General features: G+C 43.4%; 1 protein-coding gene across 2 annotated transcripts in view; it reads right to left on the reverse strand.

Moving 5' to 3' along the window:
* Positions 1-24,913, reverse strand: part of FXR1 (FMR1 autosomal homolog 1) — a 69,660-nt gene that overhangs the window by 8,493 nt on the left and 36,254 nt on the right. For both annotated transcript variants that reach the window (XM_084639152.1, XM_084639151.1), the window contains exons 6-14: positions 24,381-24,474; positions 23,166-23,282; positions 21,668-21,838; positions 15,193-15,271; positions 10,995-11,104; positions 9,673-9,759; positions 8,144-8,351; positions 1,914-2,117; positions 669-869 (exon numbers count right to left, since the gene is read on the reverse strand). In XM_084639152.1, the coding sequence (XP_084495278.1) occupies positions 669-869; positions 1,914-2,117; positions 8,144-8,351; positions 9,673-9,759; positions 10,995-11,104; positions 15,193-15,271; positions 21,668-21,838; positions 23,166-23,282; positions 24,381-24,474 (1,271 nt within the window). The remainder of the gene's footprint in view (positions 1-668; positions 870-1,913; positions 2,118-8,143; positions 8,352-9,672; positions 9,760-10,994; positions 11,105-15,192; positions 15,272-21,667; positions 21,839-23,165; positions 23,283-24,380; positions 24,475-24,913) is intronic.

A 24,913-nucleotide genomic window follows, 5' to 3' on the forward strand; every position in this document is an offset into this window, starting at 1 on the left:
GCCCCACATCACTGGAAAGTTAAGTTTTCCTTACGTTTGCAGTAAGATTTGTCTGACCTCAATGTCACCACAAAACAGATGATTCTTTTCAGTGGGCATCTTTATACTTTTGATATGTGGGAGACAATTATATTCTGGATACTAGCCCCATGTTCCTCAAGGCCCCCAGATCCAGGAAAGCACCCCATTCAGGAAAGCACTTATGCAAATACTGAAGTGAATGGGGCTTATTCAGGGAAAGCACTTAAGCATAGGCTGAATGGGGTCAGACAAACAGGTGTTTAAGTGGTTTCTTAAATTGAGGTTCAAGTTGCCAAGGGTTAAGGAAGTAGAATTCTGGCCCAAGGAGAACCAAAAGTGCCTTGTTTCTCTAATCAGCCTCAGAAAGCACTAACTTAAACAGCAATACTGACAGGAACCAAAGCAGACCCACGAAGGCTCTGTTAGCCAGAAGTATTATGGACATGGTATAGGATAGCAGTAGAGACCAGTAAGAGAAGGAAACCTCATGGTACTTCCATGGATGTGGAAGACTTTTCACCGAAAGAGAAAAAGTTAGATAATACATTAATAATTATTTTTTAATCAAAAATAGATTTTCCACTTTTCAGAACAATCTTTTGTGAGTTCACTCACTCTGTGGTTCTGTTTCCCAATTGATAACATACCTAAGCCATTCTCATTAACAGAAGCAGTGTCAGATTCTGTCATTCCATCCATCAGAACAGCATCTTCATCAGTCCTTCGCCTGCGTGACCGCCTACGACGGTTAGTACTGTGATGAGATTCACTGGCATCAGTGTCCACAGTCTGGTCTGACTCTGTGTTATCAAGTAAGCTGTAAGGGTTGCTGTCCGGATCTTTAAGCACTAAATATCATACGGAAAAGGTCCATCTAAGACAAACTTCAGTTACAAATAGTGGGTCATCCTGACGTCATTATACATTTTAAAATACAAAAATGTATAAAATCATGCAGCACATTGCCATACAAAACAGTTACGGTTTTATGCTAGTTATTTTGGGCTTTTTCACTAGTTCTGATAATCCAACAGGGTGTATTCTAGGGCACCATAGCACAGTAGAACATGTCAGCATATTATCAAGAGACCCTGAATGTAATATTTAAAAAACTTTTAGAACATTAGTTTTTAATCCATTTATTTGCTGAATGGCCCTCTACACCTAGTTAGCAGATACATACATGTGGGGCTTCCAATGTCACAGCCCTGCTCACTCGCTCACCAGACAGGAGAGTGGGAGCCACCAAGGGCAGGAACTGTTCAGCAGTGCCCTGCAGTCGGGGGCTTGTCCTATTTGCAGTCCTAGCAGGGGGTCTCTGCTCTACTGGGCCAGGACTGCAACCTCCCCTACACATTGTGCCCTGGTGTCTTGGGCCCTCTGGCCATGCAGGAAGCCCCCTGCAGGTCTGGTGTCAGTGCTGGGAGCCCCCTGCAGCCACACTGTCAGCACTGACCTTACCCTACCCCTATACCTACCCTCCTTAATTTCTAGCAACTGTAAAAATAAATACATAGTTAAATATAAAAATCAGTAACAGTCAAATTCTTCCACGTCTAATTATCTGTGTGGGTTGGTGAAGGGGTGAGGACTAGGAGTAAAGGTTTAGTGAGAGACGGGATGAAAAGCAAAGCCCTTAAACTTTCCACAACATGGTGCATAAAACAAGCAAATCCTGACATGACTGTACATGACTTACATGATCCAACTGTAAATATGTCAATTTTGATAGTTAGCTTGCAATATACAGCCTGCTATTTTTTTTAAAAGTTGCAATATTTCAAAAAAATATATACATACTTTAAAATAGTGATTTACTTAATTTAAGAAGAGAAAATACAGCCAGTTGTCTGCAATAAAAATTAAACCCAAAATATATTTCAACACACTACCAGAGCTAATGGATGACTTCCCACCACGTGGTCCACCACGTCCACGACCCCCAGAAACACTACGCCCTCTTCCTCCAGGACGTCTTCTGCTGTCCCGCTGATGTCGGCTCTCCCGGTCATCTTCTCCTGCCAGTGACCAATCGCTCAATTCATCTTTTCTCTCAGATTCAGTTTCAGAGGGATTTGACAGCTCAGAGTTTGTACCTTTAACAGTATAAAAAAGAAAAAGAGATAGACATGAAATTTGTGGTCACTTTCTGGCTTCAGATGCACATAGGAATCCCACTGACCACAGGGATCCATGTGTATCTGATATAAAAATAAGTTTCTTAGGTTTTAACTGATATTTAGCTACTCTCTAAAAAACTCTTAGTTTTGTTTTGGAATAACAAGAGAAACGTGCAGTCAGCGATTTATTATGCAATTTTAGTGATTGACAAGTGCAATTCATGCATAACATACATTATTTTGTCTTTCCATACATGGACACAAGCACTGAGAGATTAATTCCATCTATATGTACACATGTGGGCTATAGAATCCAGTTTCTAGGCAACTTCTCTGAAAATTCTCAGAGTTACCACCTTATAGAGTTGCTAAGCAACTACTCAATCATGCAACTACTGTAATGCTGGTTTGAACAACTTTACTACTATGTTAAATTATATCCATAAATCTCAATCTGATACCTCTGGGTAACAAACTCTCCGTAATTTTCTACTGGATTAAAAACACAGCTCCTGCCTTTTTAAGCACTCAGACACTGAAGTAATCAGGGATAAAAATATTTTGGCCACTTGTGATTATCTCATGAAGGTACACCTTGAAAACTGAACTCCCTGAGATAAAAGAGTTTGTTATGTAGTACATCAAGATACTGGCAACTGAACAGCACCCATTCCAGTTTAGTACACAATTCACCAAGAGTACAAAATAGTTTAACCTCTGGCACATGGAAGCAATATTTTTTGGTGTGGACAGTAGGCACAAATCATCAGTGCTTAGCACAGGGAACTCTGGACTTACTGGCATCAGGATTAAACAAAGATCATGCTAATTGCTGGTTCAATATTCCAAAAAGTAGTTGAAAAATTCTAAAATGACAACCTTAATCATAAGATTAAAATCATAGAATTGTAGGACTGGAAGGTTTTCTAATCCAGTCTCTTGCACTCAAGGCAGGACTAAGTATTATCTAGAGCATTCCTGGCAGGTGTTTGTCTAACCTGATTTTAAATATCTCCAATGACACAGATTCCACAACCTCCCGAAGCAATTTGTTCCAGTGCTTAACTACCCTGAGAGGAAGTTTTTCCTAATGTCCAACCTAAATCTCCCTTGCTGCAATTTAAGCCCATTGCTTCTTGGCCTATCCTCAGAGGTTAAGATAACAATTTTTCTCCCTCCTCCTTGTAACAACCTTCTATGTACTTGAAAACTGTTACTATGTCCCCCGTCAGTCTTCCTTCTCAGACTAAACAAACCCAATTTTTTCATTCTTCCCTCATAGGTCATGTTTTGTAGACCTTTAATCATTTTTGTTGGTCTTCTATGGAATCTCTCCAATTCGTCCACATCTTTCCCGAAATGTGGCATCCAGAACTGGACACAATACTCCAGCTGAGGCCTAATCAGCACAGAGTAGAACGGAAAAATTACTTCTCGTGTCTTGCTTACAATACTCCTGCTAATACATCCCAGAATGATGGTTGCTTTTTTTGCAACAGTGTTACACTGTTCACTTATATTTAGCTTGCAATCCACTAAGATCCCCAGACCCCTTTCCACAGTACTCCTTCCTAGGCAGTCATTTCCAATTTTGTATGTGCACAACTGATTGTTCCTTCCTAAGTGGAGTACTTTGAATTTCTCCTCATTGAATTTCATCCTATTTACTTCAGACCATTTCTCCAGTTTGTCCAGATCATTTTGAATTCTAATCCTATCCTCCGAAGTACTTGCAACCCCTCCCGGTTTGGTATTGTCCGCAAACTTTATAAATGTACTGTCTATGCCATTATCTAAATAATTGATGAAGATATTGAACAGAATGGGAGCCAGAATTGATCCCTGAGGGCCCCCATTTGATATGCCCTTCCAACTTGACTGAACCACTGATGAGTTCAGGATCCTGACACAGGGAAGAAAGGTAAGCAGCAGGATACGGACCCTGGACTTCAGGAAAGCAGACTTCGACTCCCTCAGGGAATGGATGGGTAGGATCCCCTGGGGGACTAACATGAAGGGGAAAGGAGTCCAGGAGAGCTGGCTGTATTTCAAGGAATCCCTGGTGAGGTTACAGGGACAAACCATCCCGATGTGTCGAAAGAATAGTAAATATGGCAGGCGACCAGCTTGGCTTAACGGTGAAATCCTAGCGGATCTTAAGCATAAAAAAGAAGCTTACAAGAAGTGGAAGGTTGGACATGTGACCAGGGAAGAGTATAAAAATATTGCTCGGGCATGTAGGAATGAAATTAGGAGGGCCAAATCGCACCTGGAGCTGCAGCTAGCGAGAGATGTTAAGAGTAACAAGAAGGGTTTCTTCAGGTATGTTGGCAACAAGAAGAAAGCCAAGGAAAGTGTGGGCCCCTTAATGAATGAGGGAGGCAACCTAGTGACAGAGGATGTGGAAAAAGCTAATGTACTCAATGCTTTTTTTGCCTCTGTCTTCACTAACAAGATCAGCTCCCAGACTGCTGCGCTGGGCATCACAACATGGGGAATAGATGGCCAGCCCTCTGTGGAGAAAGAGGTGGTTAGGGACTATTTAGAAAAGCTGGACGTGCACAAGTCCATGGGCCGGACGAGTTGCATCCGAGAGTGCTAAAGGAACTGGTGGCTGTGATTGCAGAGCCATTGGCCATTATCTTTGAAAACTTGTGGCGAACGGGGGAAGTCCCGGATGACTGGAAAAAGGCTAATGTAGTGCCAATCTTTAAAAAAGGGAAGAAGGAGGATCCTGGGAACTACAGGCCAGTGAGCCTCACTTCAGTCCCCGGAAAAATCATGGAGCAGGTCCTCAAAGAATAAATCCTGAAGCACTTACATGAGAGGAAAGTGATCAGGAACAGTCAGCATGGATTCACCAAGGGAAGGTCATGCCTGACTAATCTAATCGCCTTCTATGATGAGATTACTGGTTCCGTGGATGAAGGGAAAGCAGTGGATGTATTGTATCTTGACTTTAGCAAAGCTTTTGACATGGTCTCCCACAGTATTCTTGTCAGCAAGTTAAAGAAGTATGGGCTGGATGAATGCACTATAAGGTGGGTAGAAAGTTGGCTAGATTGTCGGGCTCAACGGGTACTGATCAATGGCTCCATGTCTAGTTGGCAGCTGGTGTCAAGTGGAGTGCCCCAGGGGTCGGTCCTGGGGCCGGTTTTGTTCAATATCTTCATAAATGATCTGGAGGATGGTGTGGATTGCACTCTCAGCAAATTTCCGGATGATACTAAACTGGGAGGAGTGGTAGATACGCTGGAGGGCAGGGATAGGATACAGAGGGACCTAGACAAATTGGAGGATTGGGCCAAAAGGAATCTGATGAGGTTCAATAAGGATAAGTGCAGGGTCCTGCACTTAGGACGGAAGAACCCAATGCACAGCTACAGACTAGGGACCGAATGGCTAGGCAGCAGTTCTGCGGAAAAGGACCTAGGGGTGACAGTGGACGAGAAGCTGGATATGAGTCAGCAGTGTGCCCTTGTTGCCAAGAAGGCCAATGGCATTTTGGGATGTATAAGTAGGGGCATAGCGAGCAGATCGAGGACGTGATCGTTCCCCTCTATTCGACATTGGTGAGGCCTCATCTGGAGTACTGTGTCCAGGTTTGGGCCCCACACTACAAGAAGGATGTGGATAAATTGGAGAGAGTCCAGCGAAGGGCAACAAAAATGATTAGGGGACTGGAACACATGACTTATGAGGAGAGGCTGAGGGAACTGGGATTGTTTAGTCTGCGGAAGAGAAGAATGAGGGGGGATTTGATAGCTGCTTTCAACTACCTGAGAGGTAGTTCCAGAGAGGATGGTTCTAGACTATTCTCAGTGGTGGAAGAGGACAGGACAAGGAGTAATGGTCTCAAGTTGCAGTGGGGGAGGTTTAGGTTGGATATTAGGAAAAACTTTTTCACTAGGAGGGTGGTGAAACACTGGAATGCGTTGCCTAGGAAGGTGGTGGAATCTCCTTCCTTAGAAGTTTTTAAGGTCAGGCCTGACAAAGCTCTGGCTGGGATGATTTAATTGGGGATGGGTCCTGCTTTTGAGCAGGGGGCTGGACTAGATGACCTCCTGAGGTCCCTTCCAACCCTGATATTCTATGATTCTATGATTACTCTCTGGGAACGGTTTTCCAACTAGTTTTGCACCCACCTTATAGTAGCTCCATCTAGGTTGTATTTCCCTAGTTTGTTTATGAGAAGGTCATGTGAGATAGTATCAAAAGTCTTACTAAGGTAAAGATATACCACAACTGCCACTTCCCCCCCATCCACAAGGCTTCATTACAAACTCTTTCCCAGTTTAGAAACAGAAAAGAGGCATACCTGAGCCCAATCATAAAATAATTTTTTTAATAATTACAGGCACTCTCTTTCCTGAATGTTATTTTTTTCCATATCACCTAGAATTACTCCACAAATTACTACAGAAACAAACGTGACGTATGTTTATGGTTTTGTAGCGTCTTTTGTTCTGAAGGATCAAAGTGCTCCATAAAACCATGTATATAAGGCATGTCTATCCAGCACTGAAATGCAGCCACTTCTTGGTTGGAAAAGGCAGTAAGTCTCAGTCAGCAGCACTTCACAATAGATTCTGTGTGATTTTTCTTTTTAAGTAAATGAGGGGAATTCAGTAAGATCTCTAATTAAAACTACATGGGAAATCTTAAAGAGCCCTGCTGAGCCAAAAGGAGGCGAGGAGACTTACAGGGAGTTAAAAACCAACCGGTGGTTCTGCACTAGATTTTCAGAGTTCTTAAGAATGCCACCCTGAGTTGGGGGAAACTGGGGAGAAACCTTAAGAGGTAAATCGGGCGTAGAGTAACTCAGTCTCAGAACCTTAAAAAAGAACACAGGAATTTTCTGACTAGTTTTAGTCAGGAAACTCTGAAGAGAGTGCTACCTGTTTATAATTATTTTTAGTCTTTAAAATCAATGCAGTGATATAAAAGAAGCACAGCCAGAGACTCCTCATTTGTTTTGGTTGCAACCGAAAACATGTATGTAAATCTGACACTCAATAGATGGTTTTCTTTGCTTAACTTGCGTCTTGTTCTGAGTTTTTGTACAGTTGCACAGACCATTTCCCTGACACACCTTAATATTATATAACTATACTATTGTCAAAGGGCATGTTCTCACCAAGTTCAGTGACTGGATTTTCATTTCATTTTAATTTTTCTTCAATTTAAAACATCTTTTCAATAGGAATGCAAACAAAAAGGATCTTCATAAGGCCTCATGGTCATTTGAGATGCTATGTTAATAATTAAGGTGCTCTACCTCCTATGTTAGCCAAGCTTTGCAGTCACTCAAGTGTGTTCCACGCTATAAGTAAGGCTACGTTTTAGTCACGGGTATTTTTAGTAAAAATGGACAAGTCATGCACAGTAAACAAAAATTTACGCCCCATGACCTGTTCATGACTTATACTATATACCCTTGACTAAAACTTGGCGGGGGGGGGGGGGGGGAGAAGGCCAGGGGCACTGCATGTGTGTGGGGTGGGAGGCAGAGAGGAAGAGGGCTGCGGGGATGGTGCCTGCAGGCGGAGGCAGCACACAGAGCCGCCTGGCTGAGCCTCCGCGTAGGAGCTGAACATGCCAGTTGCTTCCAAGGAGCTCCCCCTGCAGGTAAGTGCCGCCCAGAGTCCTCACCCTCTCCTGCACCCCAACCCCCTGCCTCAGCCCTGAGCCCTCTCCCACACCCAAACTCCTGCTGCTGAGGGGCACGGGCGCAATGGCCCAAGACTGCCCCAGCAGCAGCCGGTGCAGCTGGCCTGGGGGCCGCCCGAGCTGCTCAGGCAGCCCCTGGCCTAGTCACACTGGCCACTGCAGAAGTCTCGGAAAGTCATGGAATTCATGACTTCCGTGACCTCTGTGACAGACTAATAGCATTAGCTGTAAGTAACTTATCTAAAAATGGAATATATATTTATAAATAAACCGCAGCATCATTTTCCTAGGCAGAAGTTTCCATATCTGTTCTGTAATTTAAAAATACTCACCATAACCAGATGTATAATTGGGGCCTCTGCGACCTCTCCCTCTTCCACTATATGACCTGGACCCTTGTACTGAGGAGAGTGTACTCTCATCAGTAGTGTAGCCCTTTTCCTTTTCAGGACCTCTGGTGGAAGAAGGTCTGAAACCCATACCAATCTGACGCAGTTGTTCATCAATCTGGAGCCTCTCCATCCTTAGCTGTTCTACTTCCTATTTTCACAGAGATAAAATCATAACCAGTTTTATAGCATTATGATATGTTGTTAGAAAGTGAACTCAACCCCAGGTGTCATTTTAGCAGAGTTTGTTTAACAGGTTTTCAGCTCTCCCATTACCAATCAATACAACGTCATCTATTTGATAGCTGTCTGAAGGCCAGAGAAAGCCTTACGTAGCAGTGTATTTACTTTGCTTATGCTTCATTAATGCTTAATTCCTTCTTTATACTTTGTGCTTAGTTAAGCTGGAGTCAGCACATCACATGCAAAAACAGTTGCCTGACCCATAACTGTTGTTGTTCTTCACGACATGTTATGCGTATATATATTCCCCATCAGTACACTGGGCACGCACCACCTAGAGTTAGAGAATGTTAGCTAGAGTTAGCTGTCAGATTGGCACATGTGTGTTGCACTCGCTCAAGCCATGGACTAAAAGTATAAAGGGTGGAGCCACTTTGACCCCTACTCAGTTCTTTCTGACAGGAATCCTGATGTCTTCAGACTCTGATGTAGCAGGCAAGGAATACGGGTTGTGGAATATATATGTTCACAACACATCTTGAAGAAAAACAGTTACTGTCCAGTTGGAGATCATCTGTGCAGAAGCCACCTAACTGATGTTATCACTACTAAGAACACTGTCTTTGCAAACAAGTAAGAAAGGGCTCCAGAGCCTATGAGCCAGGCACCATGGGGAGCTCCAATTAGTAGCCACATGCATTAAGAAGGAACCAAGAAGGGGTGAGGATGACTCTGCTCTTTTATATCCTTTGTCCACAGCACAAGGACAGGGTACGTGTGCTGCTCTGATGAGTAATGCTAGCTTGCAGTCTCCAATTTGAGGGCACTGGGAATGCACACATATATGGAATTATATTCATGCAGAATCACTCAAAGGAGAACCTATGTTAAAATATTAAAATTGAACTGTTAAGTTAGGACATGCAAAAAATGTAGGTTAAAACACATTATCTCTGCTCCCTTGCATGTCTGCAAGACAATATGGTGAATTTTGAGATCACACACTTTTTATCAAATATATATATATTTATCAAAAATGTTCTCCTGCAGCCTTATTTTATTAACCTTATTTGTATTTTAGATAATCTGTGATCACATAATTTAAGGCCAACGTAATGCATATGTGCAAGGGAACAAAGTTGAAGCCATACATACAACCTTAGGGCTAATCTTGAGAGAAACTGAACTTCTACTACTCCCACTGACGTAAAGGTGTTGCTCAAGAATGTAAGTATAAATTGATAATTTCCTCTAATAAGCATTTCCAAAATACAAAGATAAAAACATACCTTCAGGTAGGCAATATGGTATTCTAAAAGAACTTGGACATTTCCAATGTTTTCTTTAGTGCCAACAAATACGAATGGGACCATTCCCTGTAGAAACAAAACTACATAATCATTCTCAAAAAGAGCAACATATTATCAAAATCCCCACAAAAACCAACAACAAATTATCTGCCTAAGTATTGGAAATAAATTACAAACACCACGCATAACAATGTAGCCTGGACCGTGGACTGTATACACTAGATACAGTCGGGGAAGGAGGCAACAGTGACAGACATTTCTGCACTTCTCTGAATCTCAGGCTACTGTAAGTTAGAGAAGCTTCACGATTGTTATAATTTATGCTTGGCTGCCTATGGCCCCAACAGACCATTTCAGCAGCTGCAGACTGCTGGGGCATGGGGACGTTCAGTCCATACCACTTTCCAGCCATGCCCACTTCACTAGTTGCCAGCATAGGAGTAGCTGTGGCGGTTTTATGCCATTCCCAAATTTCCCCAAAAAGGGAGAATCCTTCACTAGCAAGTTAAACCATCTTTTCAGCACAGATGAACCTTAAAGGGATCAAAGTTCTAGCTCTATGTTTTCTAAATAAAAAACAAATAAGTATTGTCATGAATAAAGAGTGTAGCAACTACATGACAGTTGTGCACGGGATCAGGTGAGAGAAATGATACTTCAAATCAAAGAATTTGTTATTGAGAAATATATGTTTATTTAATCAACTTTCCTGAGTTGCTGAAGTTTAAATGTAAATTTATTGTTGGTGAAAGGTGCTGGTTTGACAGCCCTGATGAGTGAAGTCCTCTGTACATCCATGCAATAGGTACAGCACTGGCAGCTGCGGTGTTATCTTCCTCTACTCTGACCCACAAAGGTGCCTCAACCAAAACCTACAAGGATCATCCTTCAGGGTGAAAGGATAATTCAGTCTCCAGAGCCAGTTCTTTGACCTTTCTCCTGGGAATGCCAAGAAGAGTCCCTCCCATCTAGTGTCAATTCTAGTAGTTTTTGTGATATGGATACCAGCCGACCAGCAACTGAATTGAGACCAAAATAATGTCTCATAGGCAACCAAACAGCCATTAGATACTAACAACCTGGGCTATATATGAAATGGAGATCCCAAATTAACCCACTGAGTGATCCAGTACCCCACCCCTTCCCAGACTTGTCAACTTTCTACAAATACTTTGTTAATATTACACAGAAAGTAAACAGTATTGCCTTTGCTCCTTCCAAAACCATTTGTTAATAAATTGCATTAGCGTAATTTTCAAAAGTACAAGTTTAATAGTTGAAGGAAAGATTAAATAACTTACATCTTCTCTGGGCAGTTTGTTTTCATTGTCCCCTTCAATCCTGACCCGGACGACTCCAGACTTGTCTACAATCTCCTGAATCACTTTTCCATTTTTTCCAATAACTTTTCCTTGAGGGGAGGAAAATAGCTATATTTGAATCAATGCTTAAAAGTTTTCTTTAACATAGTTTCCTTGTCATTTCCAAGTTACATGTACTAAAACAGTAATAGTAATAAAATAAAAGTCATGCTTTATGAGCCCAATTATCCACTACCTTGGACTTTCTGTCACATTTTTCATCTATTTTACATAGGTACATATGACAACACAAGGTACAAATGGGAGAATCAATGCAGTGTACAAATCAGATATGTGCCATGGATGGTGGTGGCTGGATCCAGATTAGGTTCAAGTGTGAGGCTGAATCAGGGCTAAGATTCAATGGTACTATAATTTTACAAGCTCTTCTTGCTTTATTTCAATGTATCTGAACAAGAACCAGGAACTATTAGATTCCTATATAATGGAGGTTTCAGAGTAACAGCCGTGTTAGTCTGTATTCTCAAAAAGAAAAGGAGTACTTGTGGCACCTTAGAGACTAACCAATTTATTTGAGCATAAGCTTTCGTGAGCTACAGCGATGAAGTGAGCTGTAGCTAACGAAAGCTTATGCTCAAATAAATTGGTTAGTCTCTAAGGTGCCACAAGTACTCCTTTTCTTTATATAATGGAGCTAACCCAGAATTTTAAAAAGTTCTTCTGAAACAGAGATCTTTCAGACCTACAGTCATACCACCTTGCACAGTGATCTTGTCAAATCTCATGAGATAAACAGTGCTGAGACATACAGTAGTCATTCCTTTATAATTGACTTCCAAACTCAGGGGTGTTTCAGTAGCTGGATGATTCAGTAGATAGCATTCCTCTCCTAGCACCGAACCCATGACAAAGTATGATGTTAGAAGCACTCTGCTTAATGAGATGCCTTCTATCAGAGGATATATAAAACTGAAGTCCAGGAGTACACTGGGACAAGGAGCCTTAGGAAAATGTGTGTTTTATCTTGAAGAGGAAGTGGGAACCAACCTTTATTTTTCAACAGCTTAAGAGACAGGAATTATCCTAATCATAGAATCATAGAAATTTAGGGCTGGATGGGACCTCGAGAAGTCATGAAGCCCAGTCCCCTGCATTAAGGAAGAACCAAGTAAACTTAGACCATCCCTAACAAGTGTTTGTCCAACTTGTTTTTAAAAGCTTCCAAAGATGGGCACTCCATGACCACCCTTGGAAGCCCATTTCAAGGCTTAACTACCCTTACAGTTAAAAAGCTTTTCCTAATATCTAACCTAAATCTCCCTTGCTGCAGATTAAGACCATTACTTCTTGTCCTATCTTCACTGCACATGCAGAACAATTGATCCTCTTTATAACAGCCCTTAACATAGTTGAAGACTATTATCAGGTCCTCCCTAAGTCTTCTTTTCTCAAGACTAAACATGACCAGTTTTTTTAAAGGTCATGGTTTTCAAAACTTTTTCTCATTTTTCTTGCTCTCCTCTGGAATCTTTCCCATTTGTCCACATCTTTCCTAAATTGTGGTGCTCAGAATCTGACACAGTGCTCCAGCGGGGGCCTCACAAGTGCTGAGTAGAGCAGGACAACTACCTCCTGTGTCTTACATACGACATCCTGTTAAAACACCCAGAATATTAGCCTTTTTTGCAGCTGCATTATATTGTTGACTCATATTCAGTCGGTAAACACCCAGATCCCTTTACCACCTCGACAGGTATTCCCCATTTTGCAGTTGTGCATTTGATTTTTCCTTCCTAAGTGAAGTACTTTGCACTTGTCTTTATTTAATTTCATCTTGCTGAATTCAAACCAATTCTCCAATTTGTCAAGGTCATTTTGAATTTTAAACCTGTCCTCCAAAATGCCTTCAAGTCCTTCCAGCTTGGTGTCATCTGAAAAATTTTTAAGCATACTCTCTACTCCATTATCCAAGTCATTAATGAAAATACTGAATGGTACTGGACCCAGGACTGACCCCTGCAGGACCCCACTAGATACGCCCTCCCAATTTGACAGCAAACCACTGATCACTACTCTTGGGCTATGGTCTTTCACCTAGTTATGCATCCATCTTATTGTAATTTCAATCACATTTCCCTAATATGCTTATAAGAATCACGCAGAACTGTGTCAAAAGCCTTACTAAAATCCAGGCATATCATGTCTATTGCTTTCCCCCATCTACTAGGTGAGCAATCCTATCAAAGAAGGAAATTAAATTGTTTGGGTATGATTTGTTCTTGACAAATCCATGCTGGCTATTCCTTATAACTAGGGCCAGCATTTTCCAGCAATGAAAAGAGTAATTTCAGATTTTCAAAGCCGTATATTTTGGAAATTCAGAATATGCATTACATTAATGCAAAAAATATTGTATTATATTGTAATACTGAGGGCTACTGCAAGCTGTGTGCTGAGGGGAGTGGGAAGGAGCCAGCTGTATTCAGGGGAGGTGAATGGGGGAGAGGTGTTGTGGACACTGCTGAGAGCAGGTGCAAGCATCGTCTGTTTTGCAGCATGGTGAAGGAGCCCTGCCTGCCCAGGGGAAGCTCCGCAGCGGTTTTGCTGAGCACAAGCCTGTGTGAAGCAAGGAGAAGTTGGCAGTGAGTCTCAGCAGCAACCAGTCCCCAGCCTCTGCCCCGCACCCTGGGAATGAGTCAGGTGGGTTGCCAGATTTCTATTGCATTAATAGCCCAAAGTCACTTAAAAATTAGCCCAGTCTGTTTACTGAAAGTGGGGGTTGCTCAAGGGGTGTGCCTGTACAAGGAGGAGGTACCGGGGGGGAGGTTTACTGGAGGAAGTATTTGGGGGGGATGCTGGAGGGAATGTTTGGGGGGGGGGGAGAGTGGCTGAAGGGAGTACCTGCGGCCTCACATTTGAAGTTGGGGGCAGTGTCACGATCCCTGTCATGGTGGCAGGGTGGCTGGTGCAGGCCTAGGATGCAGCGCCAGCCCATCAGTCAGTGCCTCCCTGCAAGCCTCTCCCCCCTCCCCAGGGCGGGGAGCCATGGCCTGGCCCTGTCACCCTTCCTGGGCAAAAATCTGGGGAGGGTCGTGAACCTTCGCTCCACCCACTTGTCATCTCTGCTTCAGCCTCTGCCCTGGGGATGAGTCATGTGTCTTCAGGTAGAAATCTGGGGGTGCATGACCTTGTGTGCCTTGCCCATCCTCTGATTGGGGAATCCCGAAAAAAAATGGCAATTTCCGGCCCAGCCCTATTTATAACTTTATCATCATCCAGGTGCTTACAAACTGATAGTTTAATAATTTGCTCCTGTATCTTTCCAAGTATTGAAGTCAGGCTGACTGGTCTATAATTCCCCAGGTCCTCCTTGTTCCCCTTTTTAAAGATAGGTAGTGCTATGTTTGCCCTTCTCCAGTCTTCTGAGACCTTTCCTGTCCTCAAAGATAATTGTGAGCAGCTCAGAGATTGCATAAGGGTATTTAAAGAACCAGCTGAAGCATACATTTTAATTGTTTTAGGAATTTCATCCATAAAAAAAGAAGTATTTCTGCCCCCAGATTGAAAAACTCAACTAAAAGGACACATGATACCTCAAGAATGATTAGCATACATGAAAGGATGTGACTATCATACTGTTGCTTGTGTATACTGCAGCACACTATTCAGAAGGCACAACCAGTCAAATAGGACCAAGCATTGGACAATGGTATCTTAGTTGAATAACCATGCCATTCTTAGGGTTCAAAGGAAATTATTTTCTTTTAAACTTAATTTTGAAAGATCATTTTCAACATTAATTTTTACAGAGGATTTTTTAGGCTCCATTCCTCATTTATCAATTTAAACTTTACACAAGCAGAAAATTTAAAAGCATATGACTGCACAAGTCTGAATCTGTTATGAATCTCAAAGCGCAACCATAATATCTAAGCATTCTATTTAATATTTTTTAAATTAATTACAAGATAGAATTGACAACAAGATGTCCACATGTGCAACACAGATGTTTTCAACACTCCTGTTATACCTATTGTTATTTTAAAAGGTTTTAGTTTCTGAGTGAAGGGAGAAACTGTCAAATACTGGCATCTAAGCCTTCTATGCATAGTCATACTGAACAGGCTTTCTTTCCCCAAATTTTCAAGTGTTTTAAACTTTTAGCAGTATTACATACCAACAAGATTTCTGGGCACCTGAATAAAATCTTCCACAAATTCCAAGTAACTTCTAGCCTTTTTTACTGCATCAGCACTCTAGAAATGAACACAATAGAAGTTTATTTTGAATGCAATATGGTAAAAATAAAGCCCTGTTACAACAGCTGGAAATCCTCCAGACAAGAGCAGGAACGAGATTAAATTCATCTAGTTTTGAACTAAATGTTGAAGCAATAACGGAGTTTTAAAAGCTCAGGAACAAAACAGGGGCAAGAGAGTGGCATAAATAGTGAAAAACAATGTTTTCACGCTACTTAAAACAAAGTTTTTATATTCTGCAATTTACCACAATTAAAACCAACTCTCAAAAATATCCCCTTTATGTTATCTTGCAACAGCTCACTGACTTTTAGAGAGATCATCAACTGGGAAGCCTATATATTCTTTTTTCCCCAAAATGGCGCACGCAATTTCTGAACCGATATGCTTGTACAGAAATATCTATATAACTAACATCACATCACAAAGAAAAAACAGTTTACCTACCCTTCTGTAATTATTGTTCTTTGAGGTGTGTTGCATATGTTCATTTCATCTTGTGCACAATTGTAGTTCAGGAAAGCTTATGCTCAAATACAGTTGTTAGTCTCTAAGGTGCCACAAGTATTCCTCTTCTTTTCCCCCTCAGTGATACCCGTTGGCACGGTTCGAGCACCTTCTGCCACTTCGCGCCACTGTGTGCGGGTAGAGGAGGGCAGAGCCATTCCCAACTCCCCTTAGTTCCATCATACTGAACAGACTCCGATAACGAGGGGAAGGCAGACAGGGGTCATGGAATGGACATATGCAACACAACTCAAAGAACAACAGGTACGGAATGGTAGGTACTGTTTTTTGTTCTTCAGTGCTTGCACATGTCCATTCCATTGTAGATGACTCACAAGGAGACAATCATGGAGGTAACTGTAAGACATCCAGTCTGAAACTGGCATGGTCTCTGGACTGATGGGAAATGGCATAACACAAAGCAAAAGCGTAGGCTGATGACAAAACGTCACCGCTTTACAAACGTCCATTATAGGTACTTTCACCAAGAAAGCCGTGTGCTGCGCCTGTGCTGCAGCAGAATGCACCAGTTTCCTAACTGGTGGGGTTAGATTAGCCAACTGGTAGCATAAATGAAACCATGAAGAGATCCAGGATGAAATCATCTGAGTAGTCACTGGACTGCCATTAGTTCGGTTTGTAACCACAACAAACAACTGAATAGAAGACCTAAAGGACTTAATATGCTCCAGATAGAAAACTAGAGCCCTTCTGGCATCCAACAAATGCACTCTCTCCTCATCTCTATGAGCGTGAAATTTTGGAAAGAAAGCTGGCAGAGAGACTGCCTGGATGACACAAAAATCGAAGACTACCTTAGTGAGAAATATTGGATGAGGGCGAAGATGAACCTTATCCCTAGGGAAAACGGTGTAGGGAAGAGGATGCTAGGGGCCACCCCTCTGGCCAAGAAAGGGGCCACTAGAAATGCTACCTTCATAGAGAGGTGCATCAGAGAGCAAGTTGCAAGGGGTTCAAAAGGTGGGCTCATCAATTCTACTAGGACCTAGACCTTAAGGAAGGATGGGATCTTGCACATGTGGATACAATATGACCAAACACAGGAGGATTTTTCTGAAGCAGGTTGCATGGTATTAAGACAGTTCAGACACGTCATACTGTCTCATTCCCCAGTATTCTGTACTATAAAGTAATGTTGAAAGTATGCAGCTCTGATAAATTTTGAGTTTTGTTTTGGTCTTGTGTTTTAATGATTTCCAGACTGTATTTAAGTTCCTGAAGGTGCTCCTGGCTTTTTGGATCTTGTTCCGGATGTCCTAGTTTGTTCCACTGTCCTAGCTGATGGTGTTGCCCAAGTATGTGAATTTTTCTACACTGGTGAGAACATAATCCTCTACCTGTACTGGTGATGGTGAAGCAATATTAAAGGTCATGATATCTGTCTTATTGCGGTTGATATTCAGTCCAATTTGCTGGCTGAATGAGTTTAGTCGAGTTTTTTTTTCCTTGTATATGGTGTTGGGTATGTGATAGGAGAGCGAGATCATATGCAAAGTCCAGGTCTTCAAGGGATGAGAAGGGTATCATGACCATGCATGGGGAATGAAAAAATCTGTAATTTCCTAACTTTTCAGTACTTGACTTTGCAACCTAAATAACTAACACAGTTTTTTGTATGTAATTTCCTAGGAATTCTTTTGTTTAAAGAGTAAAAACGAATTCTGTTCTGTGCAACTGTAACAACCCCCCATTATGCATTTATCGGCAGGGTTTGAACCCTGAACGTTCAGTGTAAGATGGACACCACTTGAGCTACAGAACTATCTCCATAAACTGGCAGTAAGAATAAAGACGACTCCCAAAGGAGGAAATGATTGGACACAGTCACTACATACTGGGTCCGAGGAGTGGTCGGAGTATGCCTAGTCTGGCTCTCTCCCACCTGGCATTGGGGGGGGCTCATACCTTCCTGGGTGGATGGGCACAGTGGGGCCATGTGGTAGGGGTTATCACAGAAACATAGGGCTAGTAGGAACCTCAAGAGGTCATCTAGTACAGCACCCTGCACTGAGGAAGGACTACATAAACCTAGACCATCCCTGACAAGTGTCTGTCTAGCCTGTTCTTAAAAATCTCCAATGACAGGGATTCCACAACCTTTTTTGGAAGCCTATTCCAATACTTAACTATTCTTATAGTTAGAAAGTTTTTCCTAATATCTAACCTAATCGCCAGTGATGCAGATGAAGATGACTGCTTCTTGTCCTACCTGATTGATTAGTTAGCAATGAATGAGTAGTGATCTGTAAATAACATTATATGTGAACTGTGCTCCAGGCTATTAAAGGAGAACATACTGTGCATACTATATCCTCTTAAATATCAGCTTTACTTCTTTCAGAGTAACAGCCGTGTTAGTCTGTATTCGCAAAAAGAAAAGGAGTACTTGTGGCACCTTAGAGACTAACCAATTTATTAGAGCATAAGCTTTCGTGAGCTACAGCTCACTTCCTCAGATGCATATCATGGAAACTGCAGCAGGCTTTATATATACACAGAGAATATGAAACAATACCTACTCCCACCCCACTGTCCTGCTGGTAATAGCTTATCTAAAGTGATCATCAGGTGGGCCATTTCCAGCACAAATCCAGGTTTTCTCACCCTCCACCCCCCCCACAAATTCACTCTCCTGCTGGTGATAGCCCATCCAAAGTGACAACTCTTTACACAATGTGCATGACAATCAAGTTGGGCTATTTCCTGCACAAATCCAGGTTTTCTCACATCCCCCCACCCCCATACACACACAAACTCACTCTCCTGCTGGTAATAGCTCATCCAAACTGACCACTCTTCAAGTTTAAATCCAAGTTAAACCAGAACTACAGAAAGAGGGATTCTAGGTGGACTCCTCCTGAAGGTCGAAACAGCAGACTGGACTTCTACATAGAGTGCTTCCGCCGACGTGCACGGGCTGAAATTGTGGAAAAGCAGCATCACTTGCCCCATAACCTCAGCCATGCGGAACTCAATGCCATCCACAGCCTCAGAAACAACTCTGACATCATAATCAAAAAGGCTGATAAAGGAGGTGCTGTTGTCATCATGAATAGGTCGGAATATGAACAAGAGGCTGCTCGGCAGCTCTCCAACACGAGTTTCTACAAACCATTACCCTCTGATCCCACTGAGAGTTACCAAAAGCAACTACAGCATTTGCTCAAGAAACTTCCTGAAAAAGCACAAGATCAAATCCGCACAGACACACCCCTGGAACCCCGACCTGGGATATTCTATCTACTACCCAAGATCCATAAACCTGGAAATCCTGGGCGCCCCATCATCTCAGGCATTGGCACCCTGACAGCAGGATTGTCTGGCTATGTAGACTCCCTCCTCAGGCCCTACGCTACCAGCACTCCCAGCTACCTTCGAGACACCACTGACTTCCTGAGGAAACTTCAATCCATCGGTGATCTTCCTGATAACACCATCCTGGCCACTATGGATGTAGAAGCCCTCTACACCAACATTCCACACAAAGATGGACTACAAGCCGTCAAGAACACTATCCCCGATACTGTCACGGCTAACCTGGTAGCTGAACTTTGTGACTTTGTCCTTACCCATAACTACTTCACATTTGGGGACAATGTATACCTTCAGATCAGCGGCACTGCTATGGGTACCCGCATGGCCCCACAGTATGCCAACATTTTTATGGCTGATTTAGAACAACGCTTCCTCAGCTCTCGTCCCCTAAAGCCCCTACTCTACTTGCGCTATATTGATGACATCTTCATCATCTGGACCCATGGAAAAGAAGCCCTTGAGGAATTCCACCATGATTTCAACAATTTCCATCCCACCATCAACCTCAGCATGGTCCAGTCCACACAAGAGATCCACTTCCTGGACACTACAGTGCTAATAAACAATGGTCACATAAACACCACCCTATACCGGAAACCTACTGACCGCTATTCCTACCTGCATGCCTCCAGCTTTCACCCTGACCACACCACACGATCCATCGTCTACAGCCAAGCTCTGCGATACAACCGCATTTGCTCCAACCCCTCAGACAGAGACAAACACCTACAAGATCTCTGTCAAGCTTTCTTACAACTACAATACCCACCTGCAGAAGTAAAGAAACAGATTGATAGAGCCAGAAGAGTTCCCAGAAGTTACCTACTACAGGACAGGCCTAACAAAGAAAATAACAGAACGTCGCTAGCCGTCACCTTCAGCCCCCAAGTAAAACCCCTCCAACGCATTATTAAGGATCTACAACCTATCCTAAAGGATGACCCAACACTCTCACAAATCTTGGGAGACAGGCCAGTCCTTGCCTACACACAGCCCCGCAACCTGAAGCAAATACTCACCAACAACCACATACCACACAACAGAACCACTAACCCAGGAACCTACCCTTGCAACAAAGCCCGTTGCCAATTGTGCCCACATATCTATTCAGGGGACACCATCACAGGGCCTAATAACATCAGCCACACTATCAGAGGCTCGTTCACCTGCACATCCACCAATGTGATATATGCCATCATGTGCCAGCAATGCCCCTCTGCCATATACATTGGTCAAACTGGACAGTCTCTACGTAAAAGAATAAATGGACACAAATCAGATGTCAAGAATTATAACATTCATAAACCAGTCGGAGAACACTTCAATCTCTCTGGTCACGCAATCACAGACATGAAAGTCGCTATCTTAAAACAAAAAAACTTCAAATCCAGACTCCAGCAAGAAACTGCTGAATTGGAATTCATTTGCAAATTGGATACTATTAATTTAGGCTTAAATAGAGACTGGGAGTGGCTAAGTCATTATGCAAGGTAGCCTGTTTCCTCTTGTTTTTTCCTACCCCCCCCCCCCAGATGTTCTGGTTTAACTTGGATTTAAACTTGAAGAGTGGTCAGTTTGGATGAGCTATTACCAGCAGGAGAGTGAGTTTGTGTGTGTATGGGGGTGGGGGGATGTGAGAAAACCTGGATTTGTGCAGGAAATAGCCCAACTTGATTGTCATGCACATTGTGTAAAGAGTTGTCACTTTGGATGGGCTATCACCAGCAGGAGAGTGAATTTGTGTGGGGGGGTGGAGGGTGAGAAAACCTGGATTTGTGCTGGAAATGGCCCACCTGATGATCACTTTAGATAGGCTATTACCAGCAGGACAGTGGGGTGGGAGTAGGTATTGTTTCATATTCTCTGTGTATATATAAAGCCTGCTGCAGTTTCCATGATATGCATCTGAGGAAGTGAGCTGTAGCTCACGAAAGCTTATGCTCTAATAAATTGGTTAGTCTCTAAGGTGCCACAAGTACTCCTTTAGCTTTACTTCTGGAGCTTTCAATCACATTACAAAAACTCCATGGCCGGAATGAAGAAATCTAAACAGAATTACAAATCTCTAACTTGGTTGTCATTCAAGATGCTAGGGAGAGAAACACAGAAGACTGGAGTTGCAGAATGATGGAATAGGCAGTGCCCAAAAAGAAAAAGGAAAACAAGAAAAAGGTGTGTGGGGAGCAGGGGCTTTACTGGTAAAAAACTACATACACTCAAAACAAAAAAAGTAACAGCTAAAGTGACAAACATTTATTACATGATACTATAGTAATTCTCATCTTTAAAATGCTTTACAAATATGAGACAGTTAAATATACCACCTACAACACTCCCCCTGTGAAGTGTGTATTTTTATTCCCACTTCATATCTGAGGAAACACAGATGTTAAGGTGACTGGCCCCACAAACTGTGTCAGAGTTGGAATTAGAACTCAGCAGTCTCTGACTCTTGTTCCTGTGCTCAGATCTCATCTCTGTGCAGTAGTAATAAACACCAGAGTAAACCAACTATTAAATATAACGAACAAAAACATATTTTCCCCTTACCTCTCCATAGATCCTGAAAGTACCAGTATCTTCCTCAAGCTCAATTGCAGTTACTCCTGGAACTTTCCTCGCCTGCTGTATGTTACTACCATGTGTACCTATTGCAAGTCCCATTAAATCTTCTCTTACAACAAATTCCTCATGAAATGCTGCTGCAAGTTGTTTTGTGCACTAGGGAGAGGTGAAAGAATTTGTCCACCATAAGAAGGAACTCAAAACTGAACACAGTTAAATGATTACTTTAAACCAGAGGTGGGCAAACTACACCTGCGGGACCATCCTGCCCTCCCCCACAGCCATGCTACCGCGCGGCCGGCCAGGCTGCAAGCTCCTGCTGCTTGGAGCTGCATGGTAAGGGGGCAGGGAGCAGGGAGGTTGGCTAAGGGGCAGGGGGTTCCGGGGGGCAGTCAGGGGACAGGGAGCGGTTGGATGGGGTGGAGATTCTGGCAGGGGAAGAGGGGGCGGTTGGCTAGGTGTGGGAGTCCCGGAGGGCCTGTCAGGGGGCAGGGGTGTGGATAGGAGTTGGGGTGGTCAGGGGACGGGGGGGGGGGGTGGTGGTGTTTGGATAAGGGGTGGGGTCCCGGGGGGGAAAGGGGCGGTCCCGTGGGAGGGGGCAGTCAGGGGACAAGGAGTGGGTCGGGGGTTCTGACGGGGGCAGTCAGGGGGTGGGAAGTGGGAGAGGGCAGATACGGGGTGGGGGCCTGGCTGTTTGGGGAGGTACAGCTCTCCCTACCCAGCCCTCCATACAGTTTCACACTCCGATGTGGCCCTTGGGCCTAAAAGTTTGCCAGGGGGTGGGAAGTGGGAGAGGGCAGATAGGGGGCGGGGGCCTGGCTGTTTGGGGGGGTGTTTGGATAAGGGGTGGGGTCCCGGGGGGGAAAGGGGCGGTCCCGTGGGAGGGGGCAGTCAGGGGACAAGGAGTGGGTCGGGGGTTCTGACGGGGGCAGTCAGGGGGTGGGAAGTGGGAGAGGGCAGATACGGGGTGGGGGCCTGGCTGTTTGGGGAGGTACAGCTCTCCCTACCCAGCCCTCCATACAGTTTCACACTCCGATGTGGCCCTTGGGCCTAAAAGTTTGCCAGGGGGTGGGAAGTGGGAGAGGGCAGATAGGGGGCGGGGGCCTGGCTGTTTGGGGGGGTGTTTGGATAAGGGGTGGGGTCCCGGGGGGGAAAGGGGCGGTCCCGTGGGAGGGGGCAGTCAGGGGACAAGGAGTGGGTCGGGGGTTCTGACGGGGGCAGTCAGGGGGTGGGAAGTGGGAGAGGGCAGATAGGGGGCGGGGGCCTGGCTGTTTGGGGGGGTGTTTGGATAAGGGGTGGGGTCCCGGGGGCAGTCAGGGGGTGGGAAGTGGGAGAGGGCAGATAGGGGGCGGGGGCCTGGCTGTTTGGGGAGGTACAGCTCTCCCTACCCAGCCCTCCATACAGTTTCACACTCCGATGTGGCCCTCGGGCCTAAAAGTTTGCCCACCCTAGCTTTAAACAATTCCATTCTAAGACAGCTTACTTCTAAGTGTTTTGTAGCTTCTTCATTTCTTGACATGAGCATTAGCTTGGTACGAATGCTGCGCAAATGCATGTCACTCAATATATTTACTCTCTTCACTGTTGATTCACTGGCAGACTACAAAAAGAGAAGAGGTAAGATAAACAATATCCCCTTTTGATAAAGAAAATCCACACTCAGAGGGCAAATTACTGTTTAAATTAAACTGAATTGTAAATATAAACCCAATTTATAAAGTCACTTATTGATATTAGCCTTCCTCAAGGTCTCAAAACAAGACATACCAAGAAAAATTCAGCTTCCAAAACAAAACCCCACAAATCCATTACCATTGGCTCAGTGTGTTTACAGCCACAGTTTTTCTATTGGACCTATACAGCAAATGTTGCACTGAGATAATCCCACTATGGATTTATTATAAATTGCTAGATTATTTTATTTAATCTTTTTACCATATATGTGCAGGTCACCCACTTATTCACTGGAAAATCCAAAAAAGTAAGACGGGAAAACTGACTCTGAACAGGCAAACTTATATGGAAAATTTTGTCCCAAGGAAACAGAACTGCAAAGACGAATTATTGCTGAGGAAAATAGTATTTAACAGGAGCAGACACAGGACTCCCCAGGCCAAACCCAATTTCAGTCTCATTGCATTTGAACAAATTTGTGAGACTTGCCTTTATATTTTTCCTATGATATTTGGTGACTGAGTACTAGCTTTTCCCTGGCTTTGACTGACAGTTAAAAATAGATAAAAGATACGACTAACTACCCTTAACCTATCATTCTGTATATTACAAAATCTCCCTAAGGCTCCCAATTCCCTAAATGGCTATGGTTATGATTATGATCTCCCTTCTACATACAGTAAAGGGAATTTGTGCAAGAGTGCCTTTACCCTCAAAAGAGACTAAGCACGTTACTTCTGCAGAAAGCAGCATCGCAGCAAACATCAATCAGAGAGACCAAAGATCACTCCCAAACTCAGGCTGCCTTTGATGCAGTACTGACACCAATCCAATGAGCCTACTCCAAAATACATATTTTAAAATGATATTAAGAAGACACACATACATTAAACTGCTTGAAATGTGCATAGCCTTACAAATAAATCAGTTCACAGAGATCTGCAGGCAGCACACAACAATCTGTAGTAGGTAATATCCTGAATATTCATGCACTGTCTGCACAAAAAATAAACTGATTTCTTACCAGTATTATTAACTGTGTAGTTTCAGCATGGTAGAAAATTCGACAAGCTCCTACAGCTTTCTTAAAATCCTTATGTGCATTTTCATTAGCGCACCTAGAGAAATGAATGTTGCAAAGGTTACTTCAGCTGAAGAATCATATCAATAAGAACTGTGCAACCCTATTACTCAAAAATGAGAATGTGGCAGTAGTCTATAATAAGGAATGTTTCTCAGCCTGGAAAACGCTAGACTAATTCAAGGAGATGTGCTGGGGATCCACCTGATTTCACACTGCAAATGTGGAGGAGGTAAAGCTGTCTGCAGCTCCTTGAAAGTCTTCTTTTTCTACTTGTTACTCTATACTGCAGCTGGCTACAGTAGCAGCTCAGGTGTACAGGGTTGCAGGCTCAGGAAGCAGCCTGTTTGATCAAAGATTTCTTCTTCCACGGCATTCAGCTCAACCACAAAAGAGTATGTGGTTCAACTACCAGAAAAATCACCAAGCCTTCTGGTGGAGGGAAGAAGGAGGGGGCAGGTACAACTGTCCCAGAG

The sequence above is a fragment of the Lepidochelys olivacea genome, assembly GCF_965140295.1.
Source record: "Lepidochelys olivacea isolate rLepOli2 genome assembly, chromosome: 9".
Taxonomy (NCBI): domain Eukaryota; kingdom Metazoa; phylum Chordata; order Testudines; family Cheloniidae; genus Lepidochelys; species Lepidochelys olivacea.